The 15839-nt window shown below is 40.2% G+C and overlaps 1 protein-coding gene across 1 annotated transcript in view; it reads left to right on the forward strand.

Annotated features, from left to right (window-relative positions):
* ARL14EPL (ARF like GTPase 14 effector protein like) overlaps window positions 1-15839 on the forward strand; it is a 93164-nt gene that overhangs the window by 43763 nt on the left and 33562 nt on the right. Inside the window, exon 2 of the mRNA XM_069221515.1 lies at window positions 9330-9452. Within this exon, the coding sequence (XP_069077616.1) occupies window positions 9339-9452 (114 nt within the window). The 5' untranslated portion in view covers window positions 9330-9338. The remainder of the gene's footprint in view (window positions 1-9329; window positions 9453-15839) is intronic.

The following is a 15839-nucleotide window of genomic DNA, read 5'->3' on the forward strand; positions in this document are numbered from 1 at the left end:
GACATCTTTCTCCAGCCGTTTGTCCATAACCTACCCTCTTATATTAGAGACACTAAGGACTTACTGTGTAAAATGGCGGACTTTGAATGGACAGAGGGCCATTACTTAGTTACTTTGGATGTGACCTCACTCTACACAAGCATCCCTAGAATAGAGGGTCTCGCTGCCATCCAGCATTACCTGGATACTAGAGATGCGTCCTTTCTGGACCACACTAACATGCTTATGGACTTGATAAGTCTGGTCCTGGACAACAACATTTTCCTACACAATGGGGATTGGTTTCGTCAAATAAGAGGAGTGGCCATGGGAGCTAAATTCTCCCCATCATATGCCAACTTATATATGGGGTACATGGAAAAAACACATGTGTGGCGTGTATGCCCTCCACTCTTAACACAGCATATTCTCTATTGGGGCAGATATATCGATGATATCTTAGTTTTCTGGTCAGGAGATGCATCGTCTCTTCTAGCTTTCATTGAGCATCTCAACAATAACACCTTCAACATCCGCTTTACACATGAGGCCAGTCAATCCACCATCAATTATCTTGACCTCACTATCTATATTGAACATGGAAGAATCTGTACTAAACTTTTTAGGAAGCCTACGGCATGTAATTCCATCTTGCACGCAACCAGCTCAAATCCAAAGCCCCAAATCAATGCCATTCCCTATGGGGAAAGTACAAGGATCCGCCGTAACTGTAGTGAGGAAGGGGTTTTCCATGAAGAATTGCGTAACATGGAACTTAGGTTTAGACATAGGGGTTATCTTCCACAGGCCCTTACCAAAGCCTGCAACAAGACCATGAAGATGAAACGCCCAACCTTACTCACTAATACCAAGAAAAAGAATCCACGAGAACACATCTCCCTTGTTGTCCAGCATAGTGCACTGAGCTCTCATATCCACAAAACTGTACGAAAGCACTGGCACTTATTATTGACAGATGGGATACTAAAAAATGGCTTGACTGACAAACCTAGTATTGTCTATAAGAGGGGTACTCGCCTTCGTGACCAACTATGTCGCAGTTTCCTGCCCCCTGAGAACAGGGATACCTGGCTTCCAAAACCACCACCAGGCACATACAGGTGTGGACACTGTAACATTTGTGAATACATCAAAGACAAGACAGTGAGGTTTCAGTATAACACCCGGATTACACACGATTTGAAACACTTCATTAATTGCAACACTAGTTGTGTTGTCTATTGTATCGTGTGTATATGTGGGCTAATTTATATCGGAAGCACCATCAGACCACTGAAAGAACGTATTCAGGAACATCTTAGAGCCATACGTTCCTGCAATGCGAACTATCCTTTTGCGGTCCATTTTAATGAAATACATGGACAGAGGGAAGTTTTAGACATCCAAATACATGGGATTGATTCTCTTAGTAAGTCGCCTCGAGGGGGTGACCGTACCTTGGCCCTAAGACGCTTGGAAAGCAGGTGGATAGTTAAGTTACGAGCGGTTGAACAGGGACTAAACATCCACAGGGACCTCCATGTATTCCTTTAAGTACGCTTTTGTATGTAAGTCGGACTATTCCTTCACTATGCATCTTTACCATGTGAGTGTGGACAGTACTGTAACATAGTGAAATGATTATGGAGCCTCTTTCTCTCTTATATAATAGTAATATTTCTAGACAATATGTTTTAGAGATACAGTATTATCATGTCAATACATGGAAATTGATCCGTCAAGATATTACTTTTTGTTCATATGGTGCTTAGTGTCATTCTTACATTTTTGCATAAATATTTACGTGACCTAATATGTGTTTTGGTGGGTATATGTTGTATAACATGTTATCAGTACCCTTGGTTGACAACCGTATTTATTTATAGGTTTATATATGTTGTATGTAACATTTGTTCAGATTAATGTACTGTATATACACCGCAGTCCCGGATGGGACTAGAATATCTTTGTATTTTGTATTTTCTATGGTTGCCTGTATTAGAACACCATAGGATTTGGGTATACTTGGTCTGCACTTTCTTTTCCTATAACATTTCTGCTCCATCCATAAATGTATAAAAATGTCGTCTCTCTCTTTTTCCACGATGTTTGTGCTTTTTTTGTTTTTTTTCTTTTTCTTACTAACATTGCCCTTCCGGACACCGCGCCGCCATCATACGAGCTTTTAAATTTTGAAGTTCTTTGATCCGCTTCACACTGGTTTACAGTGTCATTCCCTTTGTGGAATGTACCTATCCGGTTTTCTTTTGAATAAAGCGAACATTTTTCAACATGGCGCCCATGTCAAACTAGCAATAGGAACCACCTATCTATGGTTATTCCCCCAGTCCTTCCTTTATTTTTATCTTTAGAAGGCACGCTATTTAACGCCGACTTCTCAGTGGTGTCGTTTCCTATGGAAACACGGCAGCGCTATCAGACGTTGCGTCGCAAGGACATACGTCGCTTTCCACTTATTTCTCGGACGATTTGGGGAGGTACAGGTAGGGGAGAAAGTTCATTTACATAATTTTCTCCTAAATGTTTCTATAACGTCGGTAGACTTAACGGAATACTTGCCTAGGTAGTCGAGTTTTTTAATTTGCTCGACAGTTCACTGTCTAGTACAGGGACGGGTTTAAGGGGTATAAGGGACAGTTTTAGGTAGGGGTAAAAGACTTGAGGTTATATCCCGCTTATTCCGCAGGTACTTACAACGTGGTTTTTCACTATTGAGAGTTTCCTTAGTTATTGATATATACTGGGTTGCACTCCGAGACTTATTTCCTGAACGTTGCGGTATTCAATATAATTGTTTTGGCCCTTGATAGACTCCCTAGTCGTCTTTAAGAAATAACGTGCCCTCGTTACAGGACGGCTGATGCCCAGTTATAAGGGTCAATTTAAAATGGGGTTCCTTGTTTGTTCACAATATGTGATCTTTCTAACTCATACACACCGTATGTGTGGTGTATGAGCAATATACACGAGACACAGTTTAATGCTTATTCTCTGCCGTTCTGATTTATTTTCACAGACAGGGTCTACTTAGACCTTTTTCTTTGCTTACATGTCCCAGACTTGGGGTCATGTTGTTTTTCTGAGGTTTTGAAGCCATTACGCGTAAAGATTACCTGGCCTCGACTTTGGAAGGAACGCGGATCCACTACTTTGGATTGTGTCTAAAAACATATTTTCTTTGGTAGGTTATTCACCCTTCACTTTTTCTACCTTCCATCAAAACAATAAATAACATATGTCTTCAATCTTATATTAGTGCTACTGTAGCTTTTTCTTAGAATAAATACCTTATTTTCCAGGTCTACCTCTCCCTATTTGAGATCTCTTCATCATGTGGATTTTAAATTGAACACCGGCTTATATTCTTACCGGATAGTTTTTTTCTAGAGGTAAATCATGGCTGTTACGGGCATTTTTTTAACATCGTCCTAAATGTATATACACTACCCGTTTCTCTTCGTTTATGTTTGTCTTCTTTCTCCTTTTGTTTCCCACCCGCTCTATTAAATAAATTACTTTTCGGTCACCTCTGTAACGTACCTTAAATAACGGGTCCAATCCTTTTTCTTATGTGCACATATGGTGATTATCTTTTTTTCCTTCTACTTTCTCCTCGTTATCTTTTAAATGCATACATAGTAATAGTCCACAGGGTTGTCTCTTTTTTCTGCATTCTTCTCACGTTGGGTTAAAATCACCTGATCTTTTTACGTGAGCATACTTTGAAAGTTTAAAAATGTAGCTACCAAAGGGTAGTGCCAGCATTTGTAAATAGTCCTTATTTGTTTTCTGTTTGCAGCCTTGAAAAAGTCCGAGAGGACGAAACACGTGTTGGCTGTTTTGGTTCTCAAATTTGGAGGCAGACTGTCATTGCAACCTGCCATTCAACCTTTGTTTTTTAGATGTGGACTTAAACATCTTTGATGTATGATTCAACTACTTAACACTGAGGATTAAACACTACATACTAAGTCACCTGACTTTGGACTCATTTGCTTGGAGTGCCCTGGTTGCTCTTTCCTTAGATACTAAACATCAGTACTGTTCGACACAAAGAATAATCTAGATTAGCAACAACACAACATGCAAATTATTGGCAGATTTCAAAGCAGTTAATGGTGACATCAGAAAATTATCAAAAAAAGTTTCAGCAATTGATTTCAGGTTCAGAGCTGGGCCTTTCCTAACACTAACCAGAATTGCGACTTGCATGTGTGGGAGTGGGCTAACACGTGTGGGCAAAAATAAAAAGACCAAAAATAATTTGGAAAAACATCTATCTAGTGCAACTTACTATAACAATTATGCTGGTGTAAGTGACTAAGGGGAAAAAAAAAGAAACAAGAAACCACATTTTGTTATACCTCTCCTCATGGGACAGCAGACAGCATTGATTCATCAAGGGGAGCATTCACCATATTCTGGTGTCAGTTGGCAGCAGCAATAGAACAGTACAGAACACGAGCTGCACATAGGACAAATCAGCAGTTCAGAATTAGTTGCCCTTATTAGTACTGGACCACATAGCAGAATAGGGCAGTTAAGACTATGATGAGGAAACTCGTCAGGAAACTCAGAACAGAAATGTGAAAGAGAGTAGAAGAAAGCAGACATTAACTGCCTCTGAGAAGGTTCAGAAGGAAACTGACATTAAGGAGGTTCTGAGAAGGACTGGAGATGACTAAATTCAGGTCCAAAGTTCTTCACTAATTAAGAGCTAAAGTCCATTCGATTGGCCCATCTGGTGGGCACACTCTGGGTGTTGATTTCAGCATCCAATCATTGTAGATGGCACCACCAAGTTCTGATACATCCAGAAAAGTTCACAGCGAATGTGTGTTTTCATCTTCCTCCTGTTACAAAATTCTGCCAAAATATTGAATTTATAATAATCTGCAACGTGCAGTACATTTCCCCCTGGCACGCAAACTAACATTCTTTCACATGAGTGCACTAGCTTCCTGCTCCATTCGACAGCTAGAACAAATATTGTTACGTTATTGCATCTGAAACATGTCTCTTCTCCTAGAATACAATAGTACATTTGCTGCCCTAGAAAAGACTTCATGTTGGAGGAGACAGCGTGAACAAATAACATTTTTCATGAGTGCTTGCAAACTGAACTTCCCGGCCTAGTCGTGTTAAAGCCTAATGCACATTAATACATTAAGCAAACTATTGTACACCTTAAATGCAAGTCAAATATGCATTATTCTTATTATGTCAAAGCAATTTTTAAACATACTTATTTTTTAAATCATTTTATTTATTCAAAATACATTTTATTTCTATTGTTTCTACCTAAAAGTACTCATGTTAATATTCATTGTGAAGTCATACAAATATAAATGCATAATGTTTTTTTTCATTATTAAACATGGTGTCAGAATATGAAAGGTAAGCACAAATGTCCACCATATTTTAAACTGTGCACTTTTTAGTTTCTACTTTTTTTTCTTGGTTAAGCTTTATACTACATATTTATTAGTTGCCATGTCTATGCCACCAATTAATTAATTAAAAACTTGATGTCTTGCAATCTATTCCGCCATAAAAGAATGATTCTCATGTACATTGAGGCATGTCAAAACCTTGTAGCTCGATTTAACACAGTGGTCTGTTTGTGATAATTTTCAAATCTCTTCATTGACTAATAGTAACTATTCTCCGTTTCTATTTCTACCCTTTTTTGTTTATTCTTGGCTCGTTGTTTCCTCCAGAAATTGTGAGCCTTGTAAAACCCAAATGCACAGTCACAATCAATAAAGGTTTCAAGATCATCTTAACAAAACCATTTCCCAAACTTCCAAACCAAGATCCTACCTTACAAAATCCTTCACCTATTTTTTCTTCCCATAACATGTCTCTCTTAGGTCATTTAAGTCATTTCTCAGACTTGTCAAATTAGATAAGTATCTCCTTGCTATTATTAGGAATGTACGTGCAGCAGTGCTGTGATTTCAAAACTCTGCAGACTCCCCCCTCTTTTGCTAAAAATTTCTAAACGCAAGTCGATTCTGAAGAATCGTAGACCTTGCAGTAACCATTTCTGTGTCCATTAGGAGCATTGCACCTGAAAAAATCAGTTGAAATCTTATCTACAATCCTTGATAAATTCCTTATCTTAATGTCATTCGAGATCACTCCCACTGATGGAATAATTGCTCCAAAAATATCTCCGATAATTTCTGAACCACTTGCTCTTCTTCTAAATCTCATTTTAGGTGTCTCTGGATTGTCAATGTTGTCCACTTGGTACATTTTGGGAAAACTACTCAAACGGCATGTACCATACCAGCCTTTCAGCACTTTGTAATAAGCATTCTTACCACAGATGTAATAAACACCAGGTACAGCGCAGTCTTGTCTATTTAGCATAAAAACCCATACACTCTTGAACACGTCTGCATTCACTTGTTCCTACAGACTAATTGTCCACTTTCGATTGTGGCCTATATATACAAAGATTTCCTACATGTTGATAATCTAAAGTTAAGTCGCCCTTGTGTATCAGGTGTGTTGTGAAATATTTTCTTCTTGCCAGCTATTCCCTTATCTATCATTTCTTTTTTTTATTCTTCTATAATCTACCTGATTAATGAACTCCTTTTCTACCTGTGTGAGAATACATGTTGGGTTATTCCGGTGTGTATAAGCTGTGCCGAAACAAAACTCCAAACCGAATAAAGTTTCAAAGCTTTATTTCAATCCCAAAATAACCATCAAATAAATGATGAGCACTAAATTCTAAACATGCATGAAGATCATAGGCTGACCACAGCATCTGAAAAGATTCAACCTACTAAACATCAATACTGTTAGACATTCCAAAAGAATAATATAGATTAGCAACAACATGCACATTACCAGATTTCAAAGCAGATGATGGTGACATCAGAAAATCATCAAAAAATAGTTTTAGCAATCCATTTCAGGTTTCAGAGCTGGGCAAATCCTAACACTAACCAGAATTGTGACTTGCATGTGTGGGAGCGGGCTAACGCATAAGGGCAAAAAGCAAGACCAAAAATATTTTGGAACAACATCTCACTAGTGCAAATAACTATAAAAAATTATGCTGGTGTAAGTGACTAAGCTAAAAAAGGAAACCAGAAACCACATTTAGTTATACCTCTCCTTATGGGACAGCAGACAGCGTTGATTCATCGAGCGGAGAATTCACCATCTCCTGGCGTCCGTTGGCAGCAGCATCAGGACAGTGCAGTACATGAGCTGTGCATAGGACAAATCAGCAGTTCATAATTAGTTGGCCTTATTAGCAATTACCACATAATAGAATTGGGCAGTTAAGACTATGATAAGGAAAATTGGAACATAAATGTGAGAGAGAGCAGAATTAAGCAGACATTAACTGTCTCCAAGAAGGTTCAGAAGGGAACTGACATCAAGCTGGTTCTGAGAAGGACTGGAGAAGACTGACTTCAATTCCAAAGTTCTTCACTAATTAAAAAAAACAAAGTCCATTCGACTGGTCCATCTGGTGGGCACACTTGGTGTTGATTTCAGCATCCAATCATTGTAGATGGCACCTCCAAGTTCTGACACATACAGAAAAGTTCACAGAGAATGTGTGTTGTCATCTTCCTCTGTTACAGGATTCTACCAAAATATTACATTTCCTAATAATCTGCAACATGCAGTTCATTTCCCATGGCATGCAAACTAATATTCTTTCACATGAGTGCAGTAGCTTCCTGCTCCATTCGACAGCTAGAACAAATATTGTTACGTTATTACATATGAAACATGTCTTTTCTCCTGGAATACAATAGAACATTAATTGGCTGCCTATGGAAATAATTCAGGTTAGAGGGGACAGCATGAACAAATAAAATTTCCCATGACTGCTTTCAAATTGAACTGCCAGGTCTACTCATGTTAAGAAAGCCTAATGGACACTTAATAAAATTAATACATTAATATTTTATTGCGCACCTTGAATTCAAATCAAATATGCAAAACAAAATATTAATTTGAAGACATTATTCATGTTATGCCCATGTCATTTTTAAATGTGTACTTATTTTTCTAAACACATAATGAAATCAATTTACTCAGTACATTTTATTTCTACTGTTTCTACCTAAAAATAATACTTATGTTAATATTCATTGTTAATTCACACAAATATAAATGTAAAATGAATTAATTATTAAACTTGGTGTCAGAATACGAAAGGTAGGCACAAATGTCCACCACTTTTAAAACTGTGCACATTTTAGTTTCTACGTTATTTGTCTCTGTTAAGCTTTAAACTACAGATTGATTAGTTGCCATAATACATGCATGTTACAGACAAACCGGGCCAAATTGCACATAAACCTCAAGTGCACAAACACTTTTGAGCGTGAAAGCATTAGGCTTAGGACTTAGCTAATATCATTCAGAAAATTAGTTTCCTAAAAGTGTGTGTGAGAGAGACATGTTATATTTTTAGCAGTAGGCTGACATTAGTTGTGCTAACAAAATTAATAGCTAATTAGCAGAGACAAATCTTCCATTCTGCTGTTTGGGGTCCTAATCATGTGGAGATTAGCACTACAAGGCCATCCAGCCTTTCACAGGACAAGTTTGGGAGGAAGGAAAAAGAACAATTGCTTATAATTGCTTATCTTTAAAACCTGTCTCTAACAGAGGCATTCTTAGTTTAGATACCAGAAAATAGAGTAGCTTGACCTCCCCTTTTCTGAGGTAATCATTTCTGGAAAACATTTATCCAGAATCAAGAGACCTGGGAGTTTGGGGGAAGCAGACATAAATACAGATTGCTGGAGGGGACTTGCCAGAGCACTATTATTTAAGTGTAGGCCCAACAGCTTTTTGAAGTATGCAGGGATAGTCGCATCGCTTGGTGTAAAACTGGTTAGGGAGCTTCCTTCTAGCTTGGCCAATACAATAACTAGGAGACTGATAACACACATAGGCTTTAAGTAGGGATTAGGCTCATTCGTTAGGGGAAAGAAGGGATGTGTTATGTGAAATGCTCTGGGTTTTTATAATTTTCATATTGTTTCTATCTAATGACTCCTGAAATTTAACATTATAATTACCATCTTTCTGATCCATAAGATTTATGTGCTGATAGTACGTAAATAAATATTAATTTGGGTGTCTATAAATCTGTTGTTTTTCTGTATCCGTACATTCTAGGGAAACCAATGCCATCTCTGCCTGAAAATAAGGCTCATATATATATATATATTTTTTTTTAAAGAAAACGTGGCTCCCACTCTAACATTTCAGTTGCAATTGTAACTTATTTCAATCCATTTTCTTTATACATACGCATAACTGTCTTTTGTTTTCAGTGCTTGGAAATGAGCGCTGTTGCAGAAGAACCAGCCATAGGAAAAGCTATTGGAGGACAGACACTTCTGGATGTAAATGGCTCTCCGAGTAAGGAAGAACTTACCAAAGTTCAGAAGCAACTGGTAAGACATCTATCTAGTTCATGAATAAATATTACATCTGTCTACTGTTATCACTGTTGAACTCCATGAAAAATGGTGCCTATGAGGATTTGGGTGTATTATATGATATGGCTGTGGGGCCATATTGTAGAATACACTCCCAAACTGTCTTGGGTCCAGTCAGTCTCATTTGTATCCCCTTTACCTCAACTCTGGGTAGCTGTGGTTTTGAGCAGCAAGGCTTGACAAAGGAACATGGTGTAAAGCATTTAGCATCCAACAGTGAAATGAAGTCACAACACGAAAGAACCAGGAAACCAATTTATGAAAATAGAGAATATTTATATGCATTTCTAGAAACGTTGCAGAACAAAATCCACAGGAGGAGGAGATACATATTTTAATAGATATTATTTGTTTTAAATACAAACAAGCAATGGTCAACAAAGAGTTTAACCTTTGAAAAGTATGAAAGTTATTTTGGATACTCTGGCCTGGCTTGGCCAACCACATCCAACAGGATGGAGTTCTAGGTGGCAGAGATGATACTTTAGACAGTTGCCAGCCCACTAGAGTGTTTTTTTAAGGCAAGTTCCAAACTTTACAGGATGACTGCCATAAACGTCAATGTAGTCTCCTGATGCTGAGAATAGAGGTGAAAAGATTCTCAAGGATTCTCTGGTTGAAGTGCAGTGGACAAGAGTACCTTTGTGGTTGTTTCTCGGTCCACGGATGATGTGGGGTGACTTTTGGAGGCCCGTTTTCTCACCTTTATGTGTTATGCCACAGTAAGACCTGTATCTGGTGATAACTTTTATATTGGGTTTGCTCTTTCAAGCTTTGCATACATGTTGTCTATCATCTCCAGCCTTAAAGGTGGCTTTTGTTATTGCCTTCTCTTCCGCAAGAAGAGTACGTAAACTCCAAGCCTTGTCAGTCCAGCCTCTGCACACCGGAAAGGTGTAATTTTGGTTCCACCCTTGGACGTTACAGAAATCCTTTTAAACGTGTAACTGACATCTATATTGTGTACTTTACATTTTTAATGTAAAGTGATGCACCAAAATGAAATATTGAAGGTGCATTCATTGTAGGATAGAAGTTCATATGTGCATGTGTTCTAATGTTTAACTTTAACAATGCGCGTGTTCTCATTCGCATTTACGCCTATTCATTTTGAGTTATAGTGCTTTATTGAAATATATTTTCATGTTTCATTATAATTATTGAATTCATTTTGTAATTTTAAGGTGCATGTATAATCATGTATCCTGAATGTGAATTGATTGTTTTATTAAGATAGTATAGCCAAAGGCCTTATTTATTTGATTTCTTGTGTTTAACCTTCAACATGAAGTTTTGCTTGCACTGCGAGGCTTTTCCTTGCAGGTGCATTTGTGTGATTCCATAGCTAGTGAAAGGCATATTGTGAATTTTGGGGGTATACCTTGGCAAGGACAGGAGGTGCTAACAAACTAAGAAAAGACTCCTGCTCATATTTCAGGAGCAGAGAGACATTCAAGCTCATCCTGATGCTTTAACTGTGGGATGGGACACCCAAGGAAAGTTGACAATGTCAATGGTGAAAAGATGTAAAACGTCTGGTGTGAGTGCTTTTTATTTTTTATTTTTTATATTTTATGTTTATATTAACCATCACTTCCAAATGGTGGACATTGGTCATGAGTAGGCACAGTTGTGTTCCAGATAACTACAACACTGTTAGCAACTGAAAACAAACGGAAAGCATACAAAATAATGCCATATGTTCTAGCAGCAAGATCAAGGATCATTCTAATTCGAGGCTCTGCATCCTGCCCATCAGAAGATTAGCTAGCAGTGCACAACAACAAAAAACCACAATCTATAGAAACTACTGGTCGGCAGTAACTTAATGCGGTGTGGGATGGGCAGGTGTAGAACGGTGATGTGTATCAACATTGTGGCCATCAGGGTGTGCGGGAGGCGGAAGAAGAGGGTATGGCATGTTGGCCATATAATGGTGTGTAAGGGCATTGGTAGCATCGTGCAGATATACCGGGAGCCTTTTGTGTCTGCTATCTGTGCCATCAGCCATATTTCCCCATCTAGTCGAGTTGTCCAGGGAGGAGGAGGATTCAATTTGTCAGATTGTTTAAATACATAAGTGTCCCAGAATATGGCGGTTCCCTCACCTCCACGATACTGCTGGTCGGACCCCATAGCGTCTCTGTCAGCCAGTGCCCATTAATGTGGTTTTTGAAGCCAGCTGTTAATCGTGGGGGGCTGCATGGCTTTCCATGCCATAGCTATCAGGGCCAGTGCGAGATCTGCCATTGTAGGTAGTATTTAGAGCATTTGGTGCATTTTGTGATCCCCCAGAAGATACAAAAGTGGATCCAGAGGTAGTCTGACGGTGACCACCACAGAGGTGGATTATCACTTGAGTCCGCATGCACACTAATGGCGGACACTCCCAGACCATGTGTAGGAATGTGGCATCCCCATGCCCACATCTAGGGCAGGCACGGGAGACCATCGGGAACATTACAGGGGGCCTGCTTGCCACCTCATGGGCTACTGTAGCTCCGCTGCTGTGAAGTATAATTCTCTTGTAGGGGATTTCCATATATTCATAAGCAATGCATAGTCCCACCCAATTCTAGGGACCCCAGAGGAACTTGTTAAAATATATCTTCTCAAATGGAGATTTTCGCCTTTCTTCAGAAAGGCCTGTAAAGCCACTTAAGAAAGAGATACATAATGCAGCCTATGTATGTAGGCTACCCTGGCTGGAGCCTAATGAAGTCAAGAAAGGGCCAGTACATTATAATCTGAGCGTAATTTGTAAACAGAATGAATCTCACTCATAGAATTTTTTTAAAAATAGGGATGAAGGAGAGTAGGACAGAGTAGCCTCGTAGGTTGCCATTATATGGCTAAAATAGATGCTGTGCCTTTAAGAACCCAGAGATCACCAGTATCCCATCATGCTCAGCTGGTGGCAGTTGCTTCAGTTCTTTTTGAAGATGATGTGAGACCTATGTAGTTTGTATGTACACCTCTGTCTATTCCACCAGGGAGAAGGCAGAGTTGCTTATGACTCATCATGGAAATTCCCCTATGAGCGAACTGGAGTTACAAGTAAGCAACTGTTCCTTCTCTCAGAGGGGATTTCCATGTATAGCATTAAGCACTGAATAGACTAGCAAGCCCATCCTATAGAGCGTGCAGTAGGAGAAGAAAGAAGATGACCTAGAAAAATTTAAGTGAATAGGCTTCTGAGAGCAGCCTGGCCTACTTGAGCATGTGCTCCAGCGTCCGAATCTAGGCAGTAGTGCTTGGTGAATGTATGAACAGATTTCCAGGCTGCTGCTTTGAAACTCTCTGGAATAGGAATATTGCATAGCAAAGCAGTAGTAGCTGCTTTCCCTCTGGTAGAGTGTTTTTGGTCTAGCAAGGAGTGTTTTGTGAGCCTTTGATAGCACAGAAAAATGCATGAGATGTGAAATGGATTGCTTAGAAGTGGGTAAGCCTGTAGGGAGGGGACCATAGTTGATAAACAACTGGTCCCATCTGTGGATGCCCTGTGTCTTTTCAAGATAAAACTTCAAACCCCTTCTCACAACCAGGGAATGGAAGGATCTTTCCGCTGGAGTAGTGGGAGTCTGAAAAGATGTTGGCAAAGAGATTGTCTGGTTGACGTGGAAGCCGGAAACCACCTTAGGGAGGGATTTTAGGGAAGTTCTCATGACCACTTTGCTCAAATAAAATGGATTGTATGGTTCATGTGAACAGTGCCTGGATCTCCCTCACCCTGCGAGCAGATTTGATTACCACAGGGAAAGTGGTTTTCCAAGACAGGTGTTGGAGAGGGAGACCTTGTGTTTGGGTTTGAATGGATCCTGTATAAGACCAGAGAGCACTATATTGAACTGCCATGGTGGAGAAGGGCTTCTAATGTGAAGAAAGATTTTTTTAAAACCCTATAGGAAAGCCTTGATGACTGGGATTCTGAAAGGTTTATGAAGGACCTATCCTGTAGGCGGTAAGAGCTGCCAGGTAAACCTTTGTAGAACAGAAGTGTAAGCTAAATTGTGTCAAATGGAGTAAGTAATGTCCTCTTCCTGGCAAGTGGTAAGGTCCTTGTTCTTAGATGAACGCCATATGTAAAATCTCTTCGATTTGAAGGCATATTCACATCGTGCGAAAGGCCGCTTTGCCTCAGAGGATCTCCATGCAATTTTGTGGCAGATTCAAATGTTTATACTGCACTAGTTCAGGAGCTATGCTGCCAAACACAGAGGAGAGACTGGGTGTACCATCTGGCCTCCAAATTTTGTAAGCAGATCTGGTCTGCATGGCAGCTTGAGATGTGGACAGATGGACCAGTGAAGGTGGTCCATGAACCACCATTGACATGGCAATTCCGGAGTTATTAGGATCATGCTGGCTCTTGAGTGGGACAGCTAAATGAGGACTGCCAGGAATAAGGGAATTGGTGTAAAAGCGTAGCGCAATCTGCTGGACCGGTTGATCCATAGGGCATTCCCCAGAGTTTCTGGCTGGAAGTTCCTCTATGTGTAGCTTTAGCATTTGCTGTTTTCTGTGGTGGCAAACAAGTCGATGGCCAGAGTTTCCACTGTTAAAATGACTGACATCCATGACATCTTTCAAGACCCACTAGTGGTTTTCCTGAAGGAGTCTGCTGAGAGAATCTGCTTGAGTGTTTTGTACGCCTGGAAGGTGAGTCTTAGTGATCGAGAGGTCTCTGGCCAGAAGCAATTTCCATATTGTTTGGGCTTCATGAGACTAGGGCCTGGACCTCGTTCCCTCCCTGCTTGTTGAAGTAGTACATGGTTGTTGTATTGTCCATCTGAACAAGCAGGGAGTTGGAGATGAACGATGGAAAAAACGCCTTCAGCTCCGGATGGACTGTTAGAATCAACATATCACATCAATCTCCTAGAGCTGCTATCTGTTACCATTGGCCCTGAATTTGGAGATGGTCCATGTGGGCTCCCCATCAAAGTAGAGAGGGATCCAAGATTATGGTCTGTGGAGGAATCTATTGATAGAATGGTTTACCTTGCAGGATATTGGCTGGAAAGCTCAATTTCAAGGACAGCTTTGCGTGATAGGAGAGCTGAATCCTGTTGTCACAATTGCCTGTCAGTTGGTCCCACTGGTCCTCAAGGCATTCCTGTAGGGGTGTCATGTAGAGACGGGCAGTCGGTGTGAGAAATATGAAGGAGGCCATTGAGCCGAGGAGAGAGGATACTTTTCTCATGGTTAGGTGAGAGGTTTTAATGAGGCTGAGATTTCTGAAGGATTGATGAGCGTCTCTCCTCCGAAGGACACAACTGCTCTGAGGGTGTTGATTGAGGTCCCCAAATAGTGTAATCACTGCACTGGGTCAGAGGTTGACTTTGCATGGTTGACATGAAGGCCCAGCTGTTGTAGGAGATTGGAAGTCCAATTGTAGTGAAGCTGAACTTCTTGAGATGTGGATGCCTTTATCAGCCAATCGTCTAGATATGGGTAGTCAAATACTTTGGGGGTCATTCCGACGCCGGCGGGCGGCGGGCACCGCCCGCCGGAAACCTCCAAAAGACCGCACCGCGGTCAAATGACCACGGGGGTCATTACTATTTTCCCGCTGGGCCGGCGGGCGATCTCCAAAAGATCGCCCGCCGTCCCAGCGGGAAAGCCCCTGCAAAGAGGAAGCCGGCTCCGAATGGAGCCGGCGGATTTGCAGGGGTGCGACGGGTGCAGTGGCACCCGTCGCGATTTTCAGTGTCTGCAAAGCAGACACTGAAAATCTTTGTGGGGCCCTGTTAGGGGGCCCCTTCACTGCCCATGCCAGTGGTGTAATCGAGGGTATATATTTGGTGTAATGCCACCAGCTGGAGTTTTTTTTCTTGCCGAATCCACTTGCTGGGCATTTTGAGGTCAAGGATGGGTGTGTGTGTGTGTGTGTGTGTGTGTGTGTGTGTGTGTGTATATATATATATATATATATATATATATATATATATTCTCTCTCTCTTTTTTTTCTCTTTTTTTCTCTTTTTTTCTCTTTTTCTCTTTTTTTTTCTCTTTTTTTTTCTCTTTTTTTTTTCTCTTTTTTTTTTTTCTCTCTTTTTTTTTTTCTCTCTTGTTCTCTCTCTTTTTCTTTATGACTTGGAACTACAGTCAGCAAAGGATGGGAGGATGACCTATGTTGCAGGATCTCGAAGATGACAATGCATCAGTGTTTGGGTGGACATCGGAATGTTTAATTTGCTAGCACCCCAACCAAATCTTCCTAAAGTAGAAATGTCATCCACAAGTGAAGTACCTGGAAGTAGAGAGTCTGATAGAGTTGATGAATATCTCCCAGTACTTGTTTAGGAGGTGTCAATGATATTCCTGGGTTAAGACATTCCT

The sequence above is a fragment of the Pleurodeles waltl genome, chromosome 1_1 (assembly GCF_031143425.1).
Source record: "Pleurodeles waltl isolate 20211129_DDA chromosome 1_1, aPleWal1.hap1.20221129, whole genome shotgun sequence".
NCBI classification, from domain to species: domain Eukaryota; kingdom Metazoa; phylum Chordata; class Amphibia; order Caudata; family Salamandridae; genus Pleurodeles; species Pleurodeles waltl.